Source organism: Ceratosolen solmsi, unplaced genomic scaffold (genome assembly GCF_000503995.2).
Source record: "Ceratosolen solmsi marchali unplaced genomic scaffold, CerSol_1.0 scaffold3, whole genome shotgun sequence".
Lineage (NCBI taxonomy): Eukaryota > Metazoa > Arthropoda > Insecta > Hymenoptera > Agaonidae > Ceratosolen > Ceratosolen solmsi.
The window spans coordinates 2,334,177-2,357,761 of record NW_011948428.1 but is presented as its reverse complement, the minus strand read 5'-3'; the positions used below and the strand labels follow the sequence as shown (position 1 = coordinate 2,357,761).

Genomic DNA, 23,585 nt, shown 5'->3' with positions numbered 1-23,585 from the left:
TATATTAAGTTTAGTTTTATAAATGATACAGGAACATCTCGAATACTTAAGAGCGTTAAACCAAATTAAGTATTGTACACTATACGTGTTTATAAAATACTAACAAATAATTTTTTTTTAGAATAATACTTATGCGAATAATGTTAAGGTAACACAAAATTATCGATGTGTTATATATATATATACATATATAAAAAGAAATTCAAATAAATAAAATTAAGATTAATAAGAGAGATTCAAGACCAAGAATGTTACCATTGGATTAATTATTATTAATACTTAATTTTTTAATCTTTCAAATCTATTTGTAGGAAAATGTTTTAATATTTTTTGACCTTTCGAGTATTTGAATTAATTAGCCTTTTAAATACAAGAAGAAAAAAATAACATTAAATAACAATTTGATTATGATGTGATATGGAAATGACAAATAAAATGAAAAAGAAAAATGGTCTAAGAGTACAAATCAAAGAGCAATTGATTTGTACATGACGAGAATAAACATAATAATAAATTTTTACAATCGCTTAGAAGGATGAATTTTGTTTTTGTTTGTATAATAAATTGATCTACATAGCGGCTCTTCTCTTACTTTCAACAATTTGTACTGCGAGTAATTTAATTTTACACAACCACTTAACCGACAATCTAGATATTAATAATTAAGTTAACATCGGCTTGTACTGTGAAAATTACATAATAAACAAAATTTTTCATTTTGTTTGCTTCTTTAATAAGAAAATCATAAGCGTCAAAAAGTACACATAAAATATTAAAAATTAAAAATTAAAAATTAAAAAAAAAAAAAAAAGTTGAAATAAAATCAATCACATTCATTTATTCGATAGCGTATGCTCATTTTCCATTTAGCCGTCTGAATTAAGTAAATGATTGTCAAAGAACAACGAATAGTAATACGAAGTTAATGTGTTCGTAATGAATAAGAGATACGACTTTCATATAAACCAACTGCTCTATCGCAGATGCTCGCTTGCAATTCCGACAGACTCCATGTCCTCGAGCGTATGTGGCGTCGCGTCGGCACGTACTCGTGCGCGCGCGAATTCGCGAGTGCTCGTCGTGTGGTCGGGCGGAAGGTCCGTGATCAGTGTGGAGTAGAGGGGGGGGGGGCATGGGAAGAATAAGATGTCGATGCTGCGGAAAGAAGGTGCACGTGGTATTCACTATTAAATGATGCTCATGGAGCGTCGATATCGTTTCCTCGTATTCGTATTGGAATTGTTCGCTTGATGAGGTGCGGATATGGGCGCTGGTGGCGTCACGGGTGTCACTGGGGTTACCGGCGTTGTCAGAGGCGTCGTGCATTCAGCCATCGTCGTGGCTGAAGTGGGGGGCCTGAGCTACCAAATGTAGTTCTCCGTCTGGGGTGCGCGCATCACGCCAACGCCACCGCCGAGGCGACGATAGTTCATGCAGCCACAGAGCCGCCACTGATTCTGCTCCGGGTCGTAGACCTCGATCGTCTTGAGGTAGGCCGTGCCGTCGAAGCCGCCCACCGCGTACAATTGGCCGTTCACAACCGCTAAGCCCACCTGCAACGCAGTTATTATTACACGCAGTTTTTTTTTTTTTTTTTTTTTTTTTTTTTTTTTTTTATACAAATTCACTTATGGCTACTTGTATGATACCACTGGGGATACTACTAGGACTGGCTTTTATTTTACAGCCACTGGGACAATTATGTCGAGTGAGGGATTTTGGGGTTTTTTTTTTTTTTTTTTTTTTTTTTTTTTTTTTTAATGATCATTGTTCGTTAATTTGTATAAGTTTATCTTTAACGATCCAAGTGAGAAAATATCCGATTTTACATCATCCAAATAAATGAGATCGTTAAAATTTCATCATTCGCCTGTTGTATTGAATGTTTAGCGGAATATTATTTGGTGTAAATCTTTAAAACCTAATGGATTTTGAATAGTAAAAGAAACTCGTTAGGCTTCTCTCAGTTAATTGCTAGCCTCGTAGTTTCTTAAGTCTTGTAAGCTTTCGTCGCTCTACTTATTCTATTGCATTTCGTGTAAAATGAGGAGGCTTCGGGAGGCTAATGGAGGTGAAGGATTCGCAACGAATTGCTGCACGCGGTACAAGAGATTTTAAAGCAATTAGTCGGCACTGGTATTAATAAAATTGATAGGATTAGTATAGAGACGATGCGCCAAGAATTCGTCATTTAATTATTCGAATCCGGGCTTTGGCGTGGTAATAAAAGCGAATGAGAAACTGTAAATGAAACAAGTCCAACTTTTCGGCAATAAGGTCTCGATCAGCAAGTATAATCGAGGCTCTCGACTTACCCCGCTTCGTCTGGAGGTCATAGCGACAATTGGGCTCCAAGAATTCGTGTGGGGATTGTAACGTTCGGCGCTAGACAGCTCCATGCAGTCGTCCCTACCGCCGACCGCGTAGATGAGATTATTAAATACTGCGCAGCCCAGGTGTTTGCGCCTTGTCGACATCGGGGACACCTGGGACCACTTGTTCTGCCTCGGGTCGTAACGTTCGACCGTGTTAAGTGGAGACTGGCCATCGGACCCGCCGATAGCGTATAAATAACCTCCGAGCACGGCCACGGCCACACCCAGTCGTCGCGTCGCCATCGGCGATACCTTCGACCACTTGTTTTCCTTCGGATCGTACCTACAACGACACGCGTTTTCATTCCATCGTGACCCTCTTCCTCATCCACCTCCTGTGCCACTATCCGGCACCATTTACTACAGGTCGATTGGCAATGAGGCAATGAGGAAATTCGCCTGACCTTTCAACGTGGTTGAGACATTGCACGCCATCCTGGCCTCCCACCGCATATAACAGCTCGTCGAGGACAGCGACTCCGACGCTCGTTCTGCAGGACGTCGTGGGTGCCACATCGCAGGACCACTGATTCGTCTGAGGATCGTACCTCTCGATGCTGTTAAGGTAACTCTGCCCGTCGTGGCCGCCGACTGCGTACAGCAGGTCGTTCAGCACTGCCACGCCGACGCCGCACCTCCTTTTGCTCATGGGCGCAACCATCTTCCAGTCGACGGTATTTGGATCGAATCTTTCCACGCTTGCGATCGCGTCGCCCGAACACCAGCCACCCACTGCGAACAGCACCTGCGAAATCATCGAGTCCATCATTCATCTCTTCCGCGGCGAATCTCTTTCGACATTCTTAGTGACGAAGTACTGTATGATGGTGATAACGACGATGCCTCGATTATTTTGCGTTCGTTCGATTTCTGCTTTCGAAAATCGGGACTACGGCGGACGTGGTCGTTGAACGTCTGGGCAATCGTCCTTCCATCGGCCACATCGATCATCTATAATCGAGGGATAATCGAGCGAAACGAGGAAGCTACGTACCTCTCCTCGCTTAGTCGGCTTCCTCGGCCGAGTCCTCGGACCCTGCATGAGCGGCCTCTCCTGCGGTAAGAGCAGGTAATTCTTGGCTTCGTCGACGAGGTCTCGGCAGGTGTCGTCCGAGCGCACAAGAAGATCCGAGCCGACGGTGCCCACGAGAAACTTCGGACTAAGGAGGGGCAGTCGCACGTGCTGGAGAACCTGGGCGAGATGCTGCCGTCGCTCGCTCAAGTTGTACTTGATCCAATTCATCATCGCGTTGAATACCAGCTCCTCTGTGCGCACGTTGAGTTCGTCCGAGGAAATAATGTCGATGAGTTGGCCGACAGGTAGTAAGAGGAACTCCTCGCTGTCCATCACCTACAATCGTTTATGAACCGTCAGGCTCGTCGCGCAGCTGATAAATTCGTTTGCCGGTTAATTATTATTATTATTACTAATTGTAAAAATGGACAAGCGGATTTGGGTTTGTACTGAAAATCCACTCTGCCTGTCATTTCAATCGCCTCGACACGACTATAATAGTAGCCATTAAGCAACTATTAACCTCTACACATTCGACTAACACGATTATCAAAGTGAGCTCGAAATTGATTTTAACGCAAGTTTAGGAGTAGCGCGCCATGTATTTTCAATAATTTTGAATATACTTAATGTTCGGTATTAATCGAAAGTTGGCCGCCGTCGCTTTTATGCACCGGGTCGAGAGCTATTATTAAAGGCTTTACGTAAATTTATTGCTGCTGTACTTCGCGTGCTTTTATAAGCATTTAAGCGTACGAAATGACAGCCGCGCGTATACTTATATCCTTATTTTTGATGAGCGAATGCATTAAGCTATTCGCTACATTAATATTTTATAGAATCGCGAGGTTCAAAATAATTGTTGACTCAAAATTATTATCTGACTCTGCCAAATGCGTTTAGAATTTTTATAAATTTAAAATTTCTCGAAATTAAATATTCGTGATTACATATATATATATATATATATATATATATATATATATTGAGAGAGAGAGAAAGAGAGAGAGGGAGAGAAAGTAAAAAATAATGAATTTATTATACAAATGCCTTTATCAAAAACCTCCCAACATTAACATTATTAAACGTAATTCAAATTTATAGAAATTACTCATAGCTAGTAATCATTAGAATTTTTAATTGACTGTGTTGAATAATTGATTGAAAACTTTTCGCGTTTAACTTAATAAATATTGGATGAAAATGAAGTATAGCTGCTAATGTAATTTTTTAAATCATGTAAATATGATGTCGATATTAATAAATAATTTATAGTTTTAATTTGGACTACATTTATATGTAATGAATAATTAATAAAACTTTTTATCATTTTACAAATATCCATCTCTTGTTTTCAACATGTGTACATGTACATATATATATATATATATATATATATATATATATATATGTGTGTGCGCGCGCGCGCGTGTGTACGTGTGTCCACTCCCCCTCCCTAGCCCCATCCACTACAACAAATATAATTTTACGTTTGGTTTAACAATTTTGTCAGTTAAATAACTTGGCAGGTCGTTACCGATAAGCGTAAATTAACCGAAATGTTTTACAAAGTAACAATTAGCTGATGAGATGCAATTTAAAATTTAAAAACACATTGGAAACATAACGTAATAATGAAACTCATTAAAAAAAAAACCAAGTGTTTTCGTTTGGTATGAGATTGCACAAAATACAAAGAAAAGCTTTATGAATACACAGCAGTATTCGCATAGTATGCAATATTTTCTTAAACAAAGTGTTTAACATAATTGTTGGCCGGGCCGTCGATGTGATGGCAATTGCCAAGGTCGGGGATTGAAAAACCAGTGTATGATCGAGCGACTACTAAGCTCAGCGGCGTTAAAGTCACCTCCTGAAAGTTGTGCTGGGTGAACTTGTCGGCGATTCGCAAGAGCTCGCGACAGGAGTGCGTGTCGGCGAAGGCCCTGATCCCTAGGCAATTCGAGGGGTCGAGCTGACGCTTCAGGAACTCGCAGCAGATATCCTGGATTTCGGTTAATTGGAGAAGACAGGCTGCTGGCAGGAGGGTCTGCACATTCGCCTCCTCGACGATTATATGCGACGTGTAGCAAAAGTCGATCAGCAACTCCATCGCCATCTCATCGATGTCACGGATGGTCACCTCCGTCTGACGCGACTCGGCCAATTCCCCCGTGAACATGGCTCTGGAAACGAGAATCGCCAATTTTACAAAATTTTACGAAAGTTCGGCCGCGCGTATTCTCGGCTGTTTCATTCGTTGGCAAAGTCGGGCATTCTCCGTCGCATTTACGTTTATTATCGATAGTCGATCGATTGCTTGCCAAGCGATTTTATGATTCGTAACATTCGAAAGGAATTAATTAAACCGTGTCAGCTATTTTATAATCGTCGGCGAACGCAATTGTATTGTCAAAAGCAAAATTTTTTATATCCTGTGCACATTTAATTTGAAATTAATTGGGCCTTGTGCAGTGAAAAACTGCAAATGAAATTGACAAACTAATAAGTTAATTAAGAAAATTCATATTAATTTCTCTATAATTAAGAAACTACAACAACTATAAGAACTACAGTGGCCTATGAAAATTTCTTTTCCACAATTTCATCCACCGATTTTGTATTAAAAAATTGACAATAATAATATGTCTTAGAAAAAGTCGTTGTAAGCACGTCAACGGTTTACAGAACTTGGTAACTTTTAAGCACCTAATTTTCCAAATTCATCGCACCACGTGTACATGCCATTACTAAAATTACCATTAAATAATAAAAATGAAATAAGAAAATTATTAGCCAAATTATGCGATCACGACTAAATTTCCAATAGGCTTATATTGTTATTCAGCGATACACGTGAAGTACTCGTTGTCATTATAATCGACGAAAATTTATCCTCCGCGTTAATGTTTGATGTTGATAAAGCAATGATAATCGCCGTGTAATTCAAAGTATCGAAAATATTCCGGTAAAGAAAGAAAGAAAGAAAGAAAGAAAGAAAGAAAGAAAGAAAGAAAGAAAGAAAGAAAGAAAGAAAGAAAGAAAGAAAGAAAGAAAGAAAGAAAGAAAGAAAGAAAGAAAGAAAGAAAGAAAGAAAGAAAGAAAGAAAGAAAGAAAGAAAGAAAGAAAGAAAGAAAGAAAGAAAGAAAGAAAGAAAGAAAGAAAGAAAGAAAGAAAGAAAGAAAGAAAGAAAGAAAGAAAGAAAGAAAGAAAGAAAGAAAGAAAGAAAGAAAGAAAGAAAGAAAGAAAGAAAGAAAGAAAGAAAGAAAGAAAGAAAGAAAGAAAGAAAGAAAGAAAGAAAGAAAGAAAGAAAGAAAGAAAGAAAGAAAGAAAGAAAGAAAGAAAGAAAGAAAGAAAGAAAGAAAGAAAGAAAGAAAGAAAGAAAGAAAGAAAGAAAGAAAGAAAGAAAGAAAGAAAGAAAGAAAGAAAGAAAGAAAGAAAGAAAGAAAGAAAGAAAGAAAGAAAGAAAGAAAGAAAGAAAGAAAGAAAGAAAGAAAGAAAGAAAGAAAGAAAGAAAGAAAAAAAAGCCTCGCCGTTGCGTTCGCAACGAACGCCGCCACGCAAAAGAGCGATTGGCCGATGTTAAATATCCTTAAGGCTCCTATCGTCCATAGTCGCATCCGTACCTGAAATAGGGACTACATGCCGAGAGTATGACACGATGGGCGAATATCTTCCTCGAGCCGACGTTGAGGACGACGTCGCAGAGCTCCCTGTGCCTCCTCAGCACGGTGAGCTCCGTCAGCGTGGCCCGCGGATGCTTCTCGGACGTGTGACTGAGGCGTGCTGGTGAATGGGGGCGATCAACGACCATTTCAGCCATCTTCTGGGAGGGCTGGGCTCCGATATCCGCGCTCTCCGACGCCCCTCGAGTCACCCCGGCTACTTGGGGACGTAGCGGGGGTGACGTCCAACTCCACAGTGAATCTATCTGGAACGTTAATCGAACGTTAGAAGCGACGTCGACATTAACATTTTTATCCTTAAAATGTACCAAAATGGCCAATAAAGCTTGCTTAACACATCTTCCGGCCTCTCAAACCATAAACCATTTGATTTGGCGCTTTTTTTGCCTGCGCTTTATAGCTTACTTTATTGAAGTGAACGAAACTAGAGAAACTAGAGAAACTAGAGAAACTAGAGAATTGGCTATTATTACGTTCCCTCTAACGGTCTCATCACATTTTTCTTATCTCTGATAACAATTTTTTGCATAAGCGCAAGGGCCTGCTTAATTTGACGGGCTTTTTTAATCGATCGATTTATCCTGTGTTATCGACGAAGCGATTTTCACTTCAGTTTATATTTCTATTTATAAGTTGAAATCTTTTTTCCTTCTCTAACTCTCACTCTCTAAATAAGGATTTTAAGATGAGGTTCTCGCTTGTATACGTAAAATAGAAATTGTAAACATTCGATATACATTGACGGAGATTTTTTAAAAAACCAGAACTTTTTATACACGAAAAATCATAAGCCTATTAACTCGTATTATTATTAACTAACATTTTTTTCCTATTAAAATATCTCCTTCAATTTCAATTATTCGTTTCTGCAATAGTTATGTATGAATACACAATTTTTATATTTATTTTCTAATTGACAATAAAAAATGGCATATTTTCTTTGATTATATTGTATTAATTTTAAAAATATAACAATATTCTAAGTGCAACTATTTATTGGAATGACATGTCTCCCAACACTATTGTGTCAAATTCATATAAAAAGAAAAGATTGAAAATAATTGAAAATTTACCAACAATTTCAATTTACTTTCTAGTTAAATTAAAAAATGACATCTATTTAGACAAACTTCTATTTAGACAAATGGAACATTTCATTATTATAATTATTAAATTCAGTCGATAAAACTACATTTTGAGACAAAAGTTTTTGTATCGATTATGTACCGTCTATAAACACAGAGAGAGAGAGAGAGAGAGAGAGAGAGACAGACAGACAGACAGACAGAAAGTTTAACTGAAATCAAATATTGAAAGATGAAAAAAATAAGATGACATACATTAATGTTGTTCATGCATAGTAAAATAATAATTAAGTTAATTTTTTGCTTCAAGTAGTATTCCAACAGTTGTGAATTAAAATTTCATCAAAGCAATTAGTGGTTATTGGAAATTAGTTAGTCGAATGTATTGGAACGAAGGACAAGCTTATTATATTATATTGAATAAATACAGGTAAAATTGATTACAAAGTAATTTGGATAAATAATAATAATAAACCAGTAGTTCCCTAAATTATTATCTAATCAATGATTTAATGTGGCGTATTGGTTACCTTTAATGTTATTGAAAATTTGATACAAAAGTTCAGGGAGCTGGATGATAACTGAGGTGTATAAAAAATTAGCGAGCAAGTAATTTCATTGCGATCGAAGAGTTGATCATAAAAATGCTTAGTATGTGCTTTACAGAGATTATGCAATAAACAAATAATAAAGTGTTGTTGCAATACATCTTGACAGGCTTAATCCACTCGAGGAAAATAAAAACAAATAGTAAATTTGATGCGAAACATAAGTAAAGGTAAAAGAGTGCTATAATGTCAATTTGATTTATTATTAATGTTACGATGTGGCAATTTATTCGATGAATAAATAAGGACGGCTTGGGACAAAATTAGGGCATAAGTCGAATAAAAGGCGATGGAGCATTCGAGATTTCCAATGCAAGTCTAAGCACGAGTCAAGTCGATTACGCCTTTTAAAATTTATATTTCATTTTTATCCATAGTTAATCATGGTATTTGCGTCATTGCTTTGTAATTCAAACAAATTTTTTCCCCAACCAAATTGACATTCGTTTAGAACAGCCGGTACAAGAAATCAATCATCTCTCCAAATCATTTGCAACGCTATTGCACAAGAAATCTTAGATGAAATGGTAGAGTTGACCACATCCTCTAGGCCATCAAATTTCCTCCATTGAAGCTTATCTGTTTCGTGGATCTCGGATACATTATCGTTCAATTAGCCTTTAACTATCCATCATCCAAAAGCGAGAGACACATAAAAATGGTTTGAATACCACAGCGGTGATAAATAAGCCAGTGTAGCTGCTAATAGCATTATGTCACGATAAACTTTGTTGGTCGACGATGGTACACGCTCATTAAAACGTAAAGTGCTTGAGGAAAGAAAGAGCTATCGCCGACTAGCATTAGCACTAGGTTAGCACCAGCGATTCCCAAACGAGTGGAAAAATTTTCTGCATTGTTTTTCAACAAAACATAAATAGTGGGACGCAACGAGGATGTGGCTGGAGCTGCTTACTCATCAGAAAGATAAAAATCAAGCACAAGGTGAAAGCGGAGAGTTTCAAGGCCCATTGTCACTCAAGCGCTGAGTCGGACAAGAATATCGGCGGGCCCCCTTATGCCTACAATTACATTACCAGGAAGAGCAGAGCTTGCTGCTGCTATTGCTGCTGACCTTTAAAACTTTGTAAAACCAGCCAGTGAAGAAAGGAGGATAACTATTAAGGAGGCGCTTTTTACGCTCGGCTGGATCGTCGTTCCGAGGCGCCTCAACAATTGTCAGCCCAAAGCATCTCGACAACGGCGACGCCGACGCGCGTCCCTCGTTGACTTTCTCCTCGTCGTCGCTCGTCGCCGCTCGTCGCCGCCACACGTCCCGTCCCAACAATTACGTCAAGCTGAAGCTTTCATTTTCACGAACATTTAACCTCGTACGCGCGCTGCCTCCCCGACACTCGACTATTTTCCCACACTTTAGCCCCCTGCCAATGTAAATACAAGTAACTATGTAGATAGCCTAGGTAGCAGCAGCACCACCAGCATCACCAGCACCACCAGCACCACCAACAACAGCAGCAGCGGCAACAGTAACACTAGCAGTAGCAGTAGCAGCAGGATTAGCAGCAAGAGTAGTAGTAGTAGTAGTAGTAATAATGTACGAGATGCGAGGACGAGATACCGAGGATATATTTATTGTCGTTTAGCTGGAGTTGACACCACCGAGCGCGCGCACACTACAGCCTTCTTACAGGACACTGAGGGCTTTTCCAAGTTCTCGTAGGCACGCGACCGAGCAGCACCTCCTTGCGACCGCCGCGAGTTTCGCTCTCTCGTGGGTGTATTCGTGCGTGCGTGCGTGCGTGCGTGCGTGCGTGCGTATGCGTGCGCGCGCGCGCGCGGACGTGGGGTGTCCAGTCACACCACGAGCGGCGGTACATGTATCGCGGGATGTAATAATTTATCGGCCGGGGGCTGGGGCTAGGGGGAGGGCTCCACCGACCAGATGATCGTAAACAGGAGCTTAGATTTTTTCTCGCCGATGGCGCAGAGGTTGCCGCCGTTGCTACTACTACTGCTGCTGCTGCTGCTGCTGCTGCTGCTGCTGCTGCTGCGACGCCGACGGCCATGACGTCAGCGCCGAATTCTATGACGACATCCGCGATTCGTTTGGCGTGTCGTTACGCGGGAGGCGCCAAAGTTTAAAGCCCCCCAAGACGCGCTTTGGCGCAAAATTCAGCTGTTAATTATTTATTGAGATTTTGGAATACCGAGTGGATCGTTGGTATTAAGAGCTGGAGGAATAATATTTCGAATGCTTTTCGTTGTCCTTTCGAAGAAGGCGGAGATATCGAAACAAAGATTTTATCGAACGCACACGCACATGCACATGCTTTATCGATCGATCGAGAGAGAAAGAGATAGATAGATGGATAGAGAGACAAAGAGAGTGAGAGTGAGAGTGAGAGAGTGAGAGAGTGAGAGAGTGAGAGAGTGAGAGAGTGTGAGAGAGAGAGAGAGAGAGAGAGAGAGTGAGTGATAGACGGTCAGGGTGGCGAGCATCGAGTAAAGGAGATGGGGCTTTTTGGATATTAAATTATGAAATAAGGCGGTCTACGATTGGCCATCGATGGTTTTTGCATTGTCAAATTATCATCTAAAGGCCGTTGATAGGGCGTAGCCAAGCACAATGAATTTTACGTTATTTTTAGCGATCGCTGGGGATTAATTAAAAATCGCGGGAGAGTCGTGTTGCAGAGAGTCATATTAAAGGAAAATCATCTAATATGAATAAAAGAGATATTTAGTCAGAATTCGATGTAAGGAGAAGCAAACGCATTGACGGTCGATTACCAATGAGTTATTCCGTACATACGGATGTATGTACTACGCCTTCTTCGGCTGAATTCGGATAAACTCGGTATAACACGCGACATAGGCTTTGTCGCTCGTATGAGACGAGCTGCGGCGGAGGAGCGAAAGAAAGAGCGAGAGCGAGTGGACGAATGAGAGTCCGAGCGAGAGTGAGAGAGGTGCTAGTGTGAGTGCGAGTGAAGCAGATAGTAGGAAAAAGGTATATTCTTTACTGTTTGCGGGGCTTGGGCTTGGGGCCGGTTTAGACTTTAGAGTTGGTTTTCCGAGGAGGAACGTCGTCCGCGCTCGAATGCCGCTGGGCGCATCTAGTCGCTGACGCTCGTGCTTTATCGCAAAATTGCGAGCTGCGTATGAGCACTTGGAGTTAATCCAAAGGTGGAAAAGCCGCGTTAATGGGCGGTACGAGGAGGCGATACGAAAGATCGAGGGGAGACACGCGTTGACGAAGTTGAAAAGATGGACCAGGCGCCGGCAGGTGAGCATCGTATCCCCGCCGCTCGTATACACACACACACGCGCTATATGCCCCTTTGCGCGCCGGACTTATTTCCCTGTATTTCCCTCATAACTCTCTTAGGCTGGACTTTTATTAATCCTGCATTATTGCGTTTACCTCGGCTTATTTGCATGCACGATGAATTGGAGAAATCCGTGGCCTTTTTTATTTTGATTTATGGTTTACTCAACGTCCTTACTTAATTGCGAGATGAACAGGGATTTCGCTGAGCGTTATCGATGTCGCACGAGGTTTCGAGGTTATTTTGACAAAATCTTGCATCGAAGGGACTTAGGCGTTAGATTGCGACGATCGTGGCTTTGATGCGATTCGGGCTGTTTGTGAATTTTTTAAAATTTATTCCGCTTTCGGAGTCGCACAATTTGCTGATCAATACGAGTTTAAGGTTAGTGTACGAGGAATTTGATTTTCGAGTTTTGTCAGGCATAGTTCGGCTTTTAACGCATCGTATATTAATGCATTGGCCAATGTTTATAAATCTTTTAAAGGTATTTAATAATTTTTAAAGTTCTAGAGATCGGGAGGCAGTGCGTGGTTGAGGTTAGAGCAAGAAAGATTTGTCGAAATAAAGCGAATATCCAATGCAGCATAACTTTTATAAATTAAATTTAATTCACGAACTAATTAGATTAATGCTCATTATGACTTTGCATTACGAAATTTATTATTATAATTATTCTAATGAAATGGTAATGTATATGATAAAGCTTTGAATTGTTTTATGTGGCTTTAAAACAGTTTAGTCTCTTGACAGGATACTCAAGTCAGGTATACGATTTGGACCCCTAAAACTATTGTTTGTCGAGCGAGTAATGCCATTGAATAAAATATTTTTTATTTTCACTACAGATACCGAATTGCGCAACATCATAGATAAGTTAGCGCAGTTTGTTGCAAGAAATGGCCCTGAGTTTGAGCAAATGACAAAAAATAAACAGAAGGACAACCCTAAGTTCAGCTTTCTGTTTGGTGGAGATTACTTTAACTACTACCAGTACAAAGTGACAACAGAGCAAGCCAGTAAGTGGGACAAATCGTCTTTACATCTACGTCATTTGAGACTATTTGGGAAGGGATAAATTTGGTACTTCCAAGGTGATAGATTATTGAATAATTGGGAGTTAATATGTACATAAGAGATAATAAAGAGATGTCGACAATTATTGGATCATTTGTAACGGAGAGAAAAAGAAGTTGGAGTTGCATAAATCTTAACATATAATTTTTTGACTGAGCTTCTAAGCCCATGCAATAATTCACCATCATTCGTTTGCAGTTTTAAAACAAAAAGGAATAAATCCAATGCAAAATGCAGATCCACGTTTAAACGTTTCGCAGCAGCAGCAATCACCGTCGGTAGCGGTTAATAATGTTGGCATGACGCAGAATAATGGTCTAACCCCTGTCCAAGTAAATATGGGACCGGTCAGCAATCCCTCTACCATTTTAGGATCAGGCCCACCAAATACGGGATCTGGTCATCTATCTGCACCGCCTAATTCTGGATCTGGACACTTATCAGGATCGCATAATTCTGGTTCTGGACATTTATCTGGGCAACAAAATTCCATTGGCAGATCGCCAGGATGGCTACAAAATGAATTGGTCAATCTTCAGACACAGCAAACGACCCTTCAAGACCAAGTTAGACAGTCGGAACAAAATTTAGCTGCGCAACACGCTGCTTTGATGGCTCAACAACAGGGAAGAGTCGAGGACGCTGTGAGACAAGCGCAGGAAAACACTCTACAAACTAATGCACAAACGACTAATACAGACTTGGCTGGCTTTGATGCTGTTCTTCAACCCATCATTGACAGCTGTACCAAGGACAGTATTAGCGCAGGCAAGGCTTGGATACTTCAAAATTCTACAACATTACAAAGTAATCAAGTAGTTGCTGAGCATCTACTTAAGAGGTATATAGCTTTCAAATGTGACAATTTTAATTTTTCTAATTGATAAAATGTATGGTACCTAGTATAAATGTATACATTAAATTTTAGAGTAATTCAGGAAACGAGTTTTAATCATAAACTTCATATTATTTATCTGGTAAATGATGTGTTGCATCATTGGTAAGTTAATGGGTTTTCATGTAGATAAGCCTAATTAAGATTTTTATATTTTTCATTCCTGTATAATTTATTATTTAATTTCTATATTCAATAGTGCTCGAAAAAAATCATTGGATTTGCGAAAAGCAATGGAGAGTGTTGTGGTGCCTATGTTTTGTAACGCATCGCTGGCTGCTACAGAGGAGCAACTTAATAAATTAAACAAACTTCTAAGTTTATGGGAATCGAGGACTAATTATTTTGAGGAAGGCATAATAGATAAATTGAAGAAGCCAAGCTCATCGTGGTCGGATTATCAAGCTAGCGTAATGACACAGCATGCCAATGCTATTTCATCCATTGCGGCTACCACTAAGCAAACGTTTGATAATTATCAAGCGCAGCATCAAGCTTTTGTTAACCATGCAATGAGACAAATACAAAACATAGAACAGCAAAAAATTGCCATTGATTGCCAACTTAAGGCACCACCCCCCGTTCCAATGGTAAGTTGATGGTTTTTTTTCTTTCTTATTCGTGCTTTTGTGCAACGACAACATGTACATTACGCATTCTTAATTCTATTAGCGATATTAAGGTGATGGAAATAATCATAAAGAAAATGATATTGTTCTTACAAATTTACGTAAAAGTATTTGTAAACGTATTTGAAAAGCAATTAAAAAGAACCTATGTTTAATATATATTATACCTAAGAATGATCTACTTACATTCATACAATTAAATTTGCCATTATTTTTTTAATAATAATTTTAAATAACATTTTCAAATAATAATTATAAACTCCATGCAGTCTATAAAGTATAAATTAGTAAGTGTTGGACTTACTAATGCATAAATTGAAGTACTTTTAAGTTTTTAGTATTCAAATCGCTATAAATTTCTTATATTAAATTAAGCATCAAATTTTGCTTGTTTAAGCAACTCGAAAAGTGTTAATTTTATCAAATTTTTTTTCAAAAAGTCTCACGGTTAGACATACCTGAATATTGAAAAAGTACAAGTTTCATAATATTATATGCGGAATGATTTAACTATTTCTCATATTTCAAAAGCATAAACGTTAAAACATTGTGCGTTATGAGTAATAGTAATACAATAGTATAGAGTAAGAATGTAAAAAATATTTATATTATATTTAATCAATAACTAATACTTAAGAGTTAAGGTAATGTGCAAACAATTAAATATTGTTTAAAAAATTTACGAAATGTAAAATTTCAATAATTTGAATATTTTCAATGCAACAAGCGAGATGAATGTATTAAAAGCATTTCCTATCGACATGATTTATTTTAAACACTTTTACCTATAATTATGGCTTGTTATATATGGGAGATTCCAAACATCGGATAGACATTGATAGGCATAATATTTTTAATGAAAATATAGAAAATATAGAATCACTATTATTGTCAATAATAGGTCCCTTGAGCACAATAGTATCATGATATTTTATAATTAGTCTTTTATTAATAAAAATATCGAAAAGCATTCGACATTCAAATATTACGATTTTCACTTTAATTACACAAAATGTTTCTAGAGATTTTTAAATTGTAAAAACATTTGTCATTTGCACCTTATTCTCTCATCATATATTTCACACAAATGGTACTTATTTCAAATCATAATTATTAATATAATTATGAATAATGATAGAGAATCTGATGCGTTTTACCATTCTATTGATAATTAAAATTGACTTTAGATTACTACTGTAATTAGAGACAGTAAACCTAGTATGTTCTGACTCAACAACTCAGGTTGTTCAGTGCATAACTCAATTGTTGAATGAGCACTGCTGGTACCAAGCCGTTTTTTTTTTGTTTTTTTTTTTTGTTTTTTTATTTATAAATCGAGTTAAAGCATTTTTATTATCGTATTAAATTACTTAAGGTTTTTAAATATTCATCAATTCTTATGCAGAATTCCAATGTGCAATTAAACATGTACATCAATTTGACAAAATGTTACGTCTGCAGCGGCCTAGTTTCATTAGAGATATTAATAAAATGAAACGTAGAGTAGCTGTAGCTGAAATTTAACAAATTGCTCAATTTCTTACCGCTCGCCGTTATCGCTCGAGCTTTTAAGATCAATAATTTATCGGTTAATTATAATACGGAAATGCAAATTCAAAGTCCCTATTGAACTAGTCGTTTCGCAATTGCAAAATTAGCATTATTTATTACCAGCGCTTAAATATTAAAGAGGCCATTGCTTGCTCTACTTGGTCTTTAAATTCATGTCTATAATTAGCCAATACAATGCTTAGGAATCATCAGAAATAAAACTGAGCCGAAGATGGGCGCCGGACAGTTAATATTCTCGTTGCGGCGTCCTTATCAATTGTGCCGAAAATAATGGGGGAAGGGCGACGCGCATCGTAGCCGCTCGTGGCCTCGCATCTCACTCACTACTCTACCACTTTTCTCGCATTGCAGAGTCAGCAAAACGTGCCGGCTCTCGTCGGTCCGCCACACTCGGGACCGCCGCCCTCGCACTCGGGCCCTTCGCCCGTGCCCCAGCACGTGGCTCATCCGGGCCACGAGGGATCAGCGCACGACGGCGGGGGTCCGCCTTACGGGGCGCCTCCGCCCTCGCACGGTGGCCCGCCGCCACCCCATCACGGAGGACCGCCACCACCGCACTCGGGCGGTCCTCATCAGGGACCGCCGCCTCATGCGAGTCCGCCTCACGGTGGCATGCCGCACGCGGATTATCCACCGCACAGGGGGCCGCCGCTCTCCGGTTCGCCCCATGGAGGTCCGCTGCCGTACGGGGCCCCGCCTCATGGTGTACCTCCACATGGAGTTCCGCCACACGGTCCACCGCCCAGAGGTGAGGATATTTTCCCCCTTTGTGAGAGAGTCCGACGGATCGCGGGAACGTGGAATCGGACTTTCTCGGGGGAAAGGATGTAATTGCGACGTGGGCATGCCTTGCTCATGCCGCATATACGTCGTTAAACAAAGCTATAACCTGCCAGTTCGAGTATTAAAAAACCTCTCTGGCAAATCCACGGATGAATGCCAATATTGGATACCTTTTTGGATTATTACCGACCATTACTGGTGTTTTTTTTTTTTTTTTTTTTTTTTTTTTTTTTTTTTTTTTTTTTTTTTTTTTGAGAAAATATCGACATTAATTGCTATTACGTACTTGGAAGTTACCAAAGCAAGGACGAACGAAAACAATGGCATAATAAATAGGCAGAATTGATTTAAGCTCTAATTAAATCGTTATTGCATGATCGCTTAATCGTGGGTATTAAGCATTATGATCAATATGAATCAATACAAGTTGTAATTAAATTGAGTAAGAGATCATGTTCGACTGACTTTTCAATTGTTGCTAAGAGTTTCTCATATTACGTCCTGCATAATTTGATGTGAGCAGCGACTGACGTTTGTACAAAAATCACAGAATACATTGATTTACATTGTCGCGTCAAATATATAAATGAATTTAACGTAATTAATACATCGAAAATTATGTAGCAATTGCTTTATTTTTATTTTCTATTTCATGTTGGTCCGATAGCTCTACCTTACTTTATCCCAAACGTATATAAGTATTTCGACTAAGTGTTGGTGCTGGGTTGCGATGGGTGGATGATGACGAGGGAGGGGGGGGGGCATAACTAGTCACTTGGCGCCGAGTGGTGCACCGCAAGTATACATTACGTCACGATCTTTCATTACAGAATTGAATGCAGGTATCGGACCGCCGCCCCAGCATGGGCCTCTGCCACCCCACGGTGGCCCACTGGGCCACGGCGGCCCACCCATGACCGGGCCGCCACCTCTCGCCAGCGATATGAATTTCAGCCAGCCGCCCCCGGGCTGGAACGTGCTCCCGAGCTCGGGTGGTCCCATTTGTCCCGCGGGTGAGCCGTTCACTCACCTGCCGCTTCCGGACTTTACGAAACCACCGCCAGGCTTCGGACCGCCACAGCCACCCCCGCTTATGGCCCAAGAGATCTGCCTGGAGGATCTCATGCCGAGCATGCCTTATTTCGAGCTGCCGGCTGGACTTATGGTGCCGCTCATCAAGCTCGAGGACTTCGAGTACAAGCCCCTTGATCCGGATGCGATCAGGCTGCCGCCCCCGGCGCCTCCGAGCGACAGGCTCATAGCCGCAGTCGAGGCCTTCTACGCGATGCCTAATCACGACTCGCCGAGGGACAGGTGAGTTAGCGACAGTCGTTCCCCGAGGTTCGTTTGGAGTTCAAGAGAGTCGTCTCGTTCATTCAACCGAGCCCTTGTCGCCAAGTCTACGTCGAGTCTCGTCAAAAATCTATACATTTTTATTTGATTGTATTATTAATTGTCTAATCAGTATTAAGTTTTAATATGTGCCTTGGAACAATCTGCTCTGGCCATTTAGAAATTATGGTGCATTTAAACGGAGCATATTTGCCTTGAGATGTATAAATTTTTTGTTTAAATATCGAACGGCTGTTTATTCAGATTCTATTCTCAGACAGTTTGTGATTATTGCTTATGACTTAATAATATTCTATAATGGAATTTTAACGTTTTCACTTCTTTGCGCATATGCGTGTGATAATATCGCTTTAGTCATCATCTAAGCTTTAGAAAACATTTTTAATGACAGAGAGTTTTCGAATTTATTTATAAGAAATAGCGATGATTAGTCAAGGTTCGCCAATGAAATTATATATAGATATCCTTTTCTTGTAAAATCTTATTGGCTTAACTATTTTGTAACTATACCGTAATATAATTTAATATAATGCATAATTGGGTAATAAGGCAAAACTTTATTCAGAAATTTTGAAGCAATGACATCAAGTTTTAGATGTAAATGTAAATTATTATTATCGTATTTCTGATACAAGTATATTAAAAATTGATTATATTTTTAAGAAATCCACGAATTTGAACATTTTTTATGGAGTTTTATACATACTTTATAACTCCAGAATATTACAATATTTAAATTAATTAGTTGCCTAAAATAATTTAAAAATCCTATATTCGAGAGAGAAGAAATTATGAATTTATATTGGACAAAAATATTTATGGAAAAGTTCCAATTAATCAGCTTAGTAATATTATATCAATCATTATATCAGTATGAACGATTATTAATTTATAAATAAATATTTAAACGTTATATATTTTAAAAAGTTGATAAAATTTGCGATTATTGAAATAACGTGAAATGTTTGGGAACAATCGAGTTTTTCTATCGCGTATGAAAATATTATTTTTCTAAAAGTATTGTTTTTTATTAATTCAGAGAGGTATATTATCTTACTAGTTAATTTTGTAAATTATAAAAGTTAGACCATAGATTGTAATTTTAATGAAATCTAACGCATATAAATCAAATTAGACGTAACATACGAAATTAGTTTTATATATATATATATATATATATATTAAAATATAGCAATTAATTATATTTGTTGATATATAGAGTTATTCCTTTTTCATGTTGTAATTTTTATAATTATCAAATAATTGTATAAATAACATTTTTTATTATCTCAAAAAAATCTCTATTTTGAAATTCTTAGAGATATTGTAATTCTCTAACGTAATAGTATTATATACAACTGGAAATGAAATTTTTCAATATTTGTTTTCATGTTTTATACATGTTTTATACAATTTCGTTAAAAAAACTCTGTACATTATTATTTTGTCCCTATTAATTTCAAATCTAATATACCATTAGTTGGTAATTGGCCTTTTAGAAATATCAGTGTAATCAATGACGTTGTTTCCAACAACATATATTATCTAGTTTTTATTTTACTAATAGAAGAAGAGTTTTTTAGTAAAAATGCTACAACGATCGATAGAAAAATCTATATCAATAGTTTTAATCATCATTTGATTAAATTGTCTATTGTGATTGCCGTTATCTTAATTTTCTTAATTTATACAAAGCCAAGGGTTTAAAAGCAAATATGATCATTTAAATGTATTTATATGTTGTTTTTTATTTTAAAGTGCGTGAGTCAATAGTCTATTTGTTCTCATATGTGAAGCATAAATTAAACGATTTGCTTAAACATAATATATATTTTTATTTTAATTTCTTTTGTGAATAGATATCGTGAATGGAAAAAAAAAGAAACTAACATATTATTTTTATGGAGTTGCGTGTATCTATTTGAACATTATTTAAAAGAACATTGATATATTTATTTTATTTCTTGCTATATATAATACATTTTGATTAGTAGGATAAATTTACGGCAAGTTATATAACTGCTAATAATGAGAAAAAAAAGCAATTACTGCGAGTCGCGTTGCTAATTTTATTTACCTGTTCATTAATAATGACATTTAGTAATTTTAGAAATCAATTTTTAACTGAATTTATCCATGACCGTTTTGGAGATTAAAAAAGATTGCAATCTTTTAAGATGTAGTCAATATTTTGTATTATGCCAGTTAATCACTCATGATCTATAGTATCAAAAGTCCTTGGACTTATCTGTGTAGATCGGGTCAATACAGTGAGAATCGTCCAGAGCCATTGATACGTAATCATGAAAGGTCAGTAAATTTATTGTTATTGATCAAACTAATAAAAATTCATGTTGCTGTATTCAAAAGTTGTCTCTCATTGAAACAAAATTCTTTTAAATTTTTCTTGGTTGTATTATTAATTAATGGGTATTAAAGTTTATTGTTAGTTTATATAGTTATAATATGCTGTGGATTTTTTTCATGTTAATAAATTTATTTTTAATGTTCTGAATCTAGGTATATGTTAAACATGACTGGTAAGAACTACATTAGGTGTAAGCTATTTGTTTTTAATTTATAGACAAACAAATTGACAAATTTACAATACGGTTCACTTTCATTAAATTTAATTAATAATGATTTAGTAATGCGTTACTAATAATTGAGTTTATAAAAAAAGAATATTGGAGGATTTATAAGTGACAACAAGTCGATACAAGTCGACAGTGACATTGAAATATAATAAATTTCTAATTTCCAATCTTGATTTAATTGCATTATATACATTGGATGATTGGAGAGAGCAATTAATCATTAAGTCGTTTCTTAAATGTAGAAATTGATTATGATGTTTTAGAATTTAATTAAGGCTGTTTTGCTTCATTTTACGTAGTAATCCGAGCCTTAAAAACTCGTTATAGAGCTTTGTCAACATATTTTCGCTAAATTCTTATGTAGTTTTATCTATTTAATGACAAATAACTTAAAACTTTATATAAATTCATCGAAAAATTTGTCGTGGCTATTCAATTATAATAAGTATAATTAATATTTAAATACGTATTAAATAGCATTATTAGAAAATACAATATATATATATTTAAATATAGTATTACTTTACATTTTATTATTTAAAAATGTTGTAACTAGGTAAAGACAACGATAATAACAATATTTTTAAATATACATTTACAAATCGACTGTAAGCCAATGTACGTCAATTATTAACGAGTTCACTCATCAATGCTAAATCAAGCTTTTGATATTCTAAATGTACTATTATTGGATTATAATATGAAATAATTTGTCCAAATATTTTAATATTAATAATGATACGTAAATACTTTAAAAATTTCAAAAATATATTTTGAACTTTTTGGCTTTTCCTTCAATAGAGTTGGATGTATTCATGTATACATAAAAATGAGATTACTCAAAATTTTGTTATTTTACTTTCTATAATTTTTATGGACGTTAATTCGTGGTATTTATAAATAATTTATTTATAACTAATTGTCGTTAAGATTAGACTGGTATATTTAAAGTATTTTAAATATTTATGAAATCTATTATATTTATGTTATAGTTCGTAGTCGATTACATTGTTATTATTGCTTATATCAATAATATTAGTCATCGTATTATTTTATTCTTACATTTTATTATGAATTGATGTTAGAATATAATTAAAATTGACTTGATACTAAATATTTCTGGATTGGTTCGTTACATATTGTCAGTATCATAGACTAATGAATAATTAATAATTCACTATTTAATCAATCTTGGCATTGATCTTTTAGTAAATTGAGATTAGGTAAAAATTATTGTATTTATGAATGTATTAATACGCAGCAAATTACAAAACTATTTTAATCATAGAATAATCTTTTATTAGTAATAAAACGTATATCAAGACTAGGATTATTAAAATTAATTATATAAACGATATTGGACACGTTGTTTTTATATCTAACGGTGCTATGGATTATTTTATTTCGTAATGTTAGTAGTATCAAATGTCATTTTCTGATTATATTATATTGGATAACTTTTTTTTTTTTCTTTTTTTTTTTTATTCCAAGGTCGAAAAATCTCGGTTTCGATTTCTTGGATATATGGTCGAGTAAAACACCTCCGTGGCTTTATTGAATTCTTCTTATGTAACGGCATATGTATATTTCGAGGAGAATCAAGGAGTTTAAATACAATAAACTAAGTTTGTTTTGAATAAAGAAAATGTACTTTTATAAGAATTATTTTTAACGTATTATATTAATTTTATAATTATTTTGTTTTGTTTTAAAATTTTATTTGAAAGTATATAATAACAATTCTTAAATCTTTATTAATTTGAATGTAAAAATTAATTGGATATTTTGATAATGATATTAAAAATAAATGCGAAATTAAAAAAAAAAGGCAAAATATACAAATTGATTTTCCACGTATTAACATTGGGAATACATTAAGTATATTTTTCTTTATAGGTAAATCTATAAAATAAACGTAAAATAAATACAATGAAATCTCAATCATTATTATAGTGATTTCGTGCCTCAAATTATAAATTTAATTTATTAATAATATTTATTAGAATCTTTGAATATATTTATATCTGAAGCTTCTACATAAAAATTAATTTTTTCTACAAGTTTAACATATTTATCGAAGAAGCGGTTATGCTTTGAAATTTTCAACAAGAATATTTTTAGACATTAATTTTTAGACATATTAAAATTTATTTCAGATTATATTACATAAATATTATATAAATTGTTTGTTTTTTTCTTTTTCTAAATTGTCCAGGGTTACTATTAAACATAATATATTATTACATTTTTGCGAATATCAGTAAAATGCAAAATTAGAATGTACAATGTTGCGCGAGGGGCGCCAAGTTAATCGTGTTAACCATTTAGTGAACAATTGTAATATCATTGATAATTTATTGTTATGATCGAGCGTTAATTGCTTGTACGATTATTTTAGCGACGGTTGGGAAAAATTGGGACTCTACGAGTACTACAGAGCTAAGAATGCCGCCCGTAAGAGAAAAGAGGAGGATATAATGTGCGGCTTGAGGCAAAAGTCCAAATCGCCATCACCCATAATCAGGCCGCGCTCAAAGAGTCCGAGTCCACCAAAGAAACGTTATAAGAGCAAATCACGAAGCAGATCGAGATCGAGATCCAGGTCACGGGGAAAGAGAAG

The 23,585-nt window shown here is 36.4% G+C and overlaps 2 protein-coding genes across 2 annotated transcripts in view; one reads left to right on the top strand and one right to left on the bottom strand.

Moving 5' to 3' along the window:
* Positions 1-1,128: 1,128 nt before the first annotated feature.
* dbo (Kelch-like protein diablo) lies at positions 1,129-7,228 on the bottom strand. The gene is made up of 6 exons (XM_011501336.1): positions 7,017-7,228; positions 5,261-5,576; positions 3,370-3,726; positions 2,780-3,120; positions 2,316-2,658; positions 1,129-1,553 (listed from the first exon to the last, which is right to left on the bottom strand). The coding sequence occupies exons 1-6, from the start codon at positions 7,211-7,213 to the stop codon at positions 1,362-1,364; spliced, it is 1,746 nt and encodes a 581-aa protein (XP_011499638.1). The 5' UTR covers positions 7,214-7,228; the 3' UTR covers positions 1,129-1,361.
* A 4,537-nt stretch (positions 7,229-11,765) lies between these two features.
* scaf6 (SR-related CTD associated factor 6) overlaps positions 11,766-23,585 on the top strand; it is a 12,891-nt gene continuing 1,071 nt past the window's right edge. The window contains exons 1-7 of the mRNA XM_011501335.1: positions 11,766-12,016; positions 12,908-13,078; positions 13,335-13,977; positions 14,065-14,136; positions 14,231-14,625; positions 17,858-18,329; positions 23,364-23,580. Of these exons, the coding sequence (XP_011499637.1) occupies positions 11,998-12,016; positions 12,908-13,078; positions 13,335-13,977; positions 14,065-14,136; positions 14,231-14,625; positions 17,858-18,329; positions 23,364-23,580 (1,989 nt within the window). The 5' untranslated portion in view covers positions 11,766-11,997. The remainder of the gene's footprint in view (positions 12,017-12,907; positions 13,079-13,334; positions 13,978-14,064; positions 14,137-14,230; positions 14,626-17,857; positions 18,330-23,363; positions 23,581-23,585) is intronic.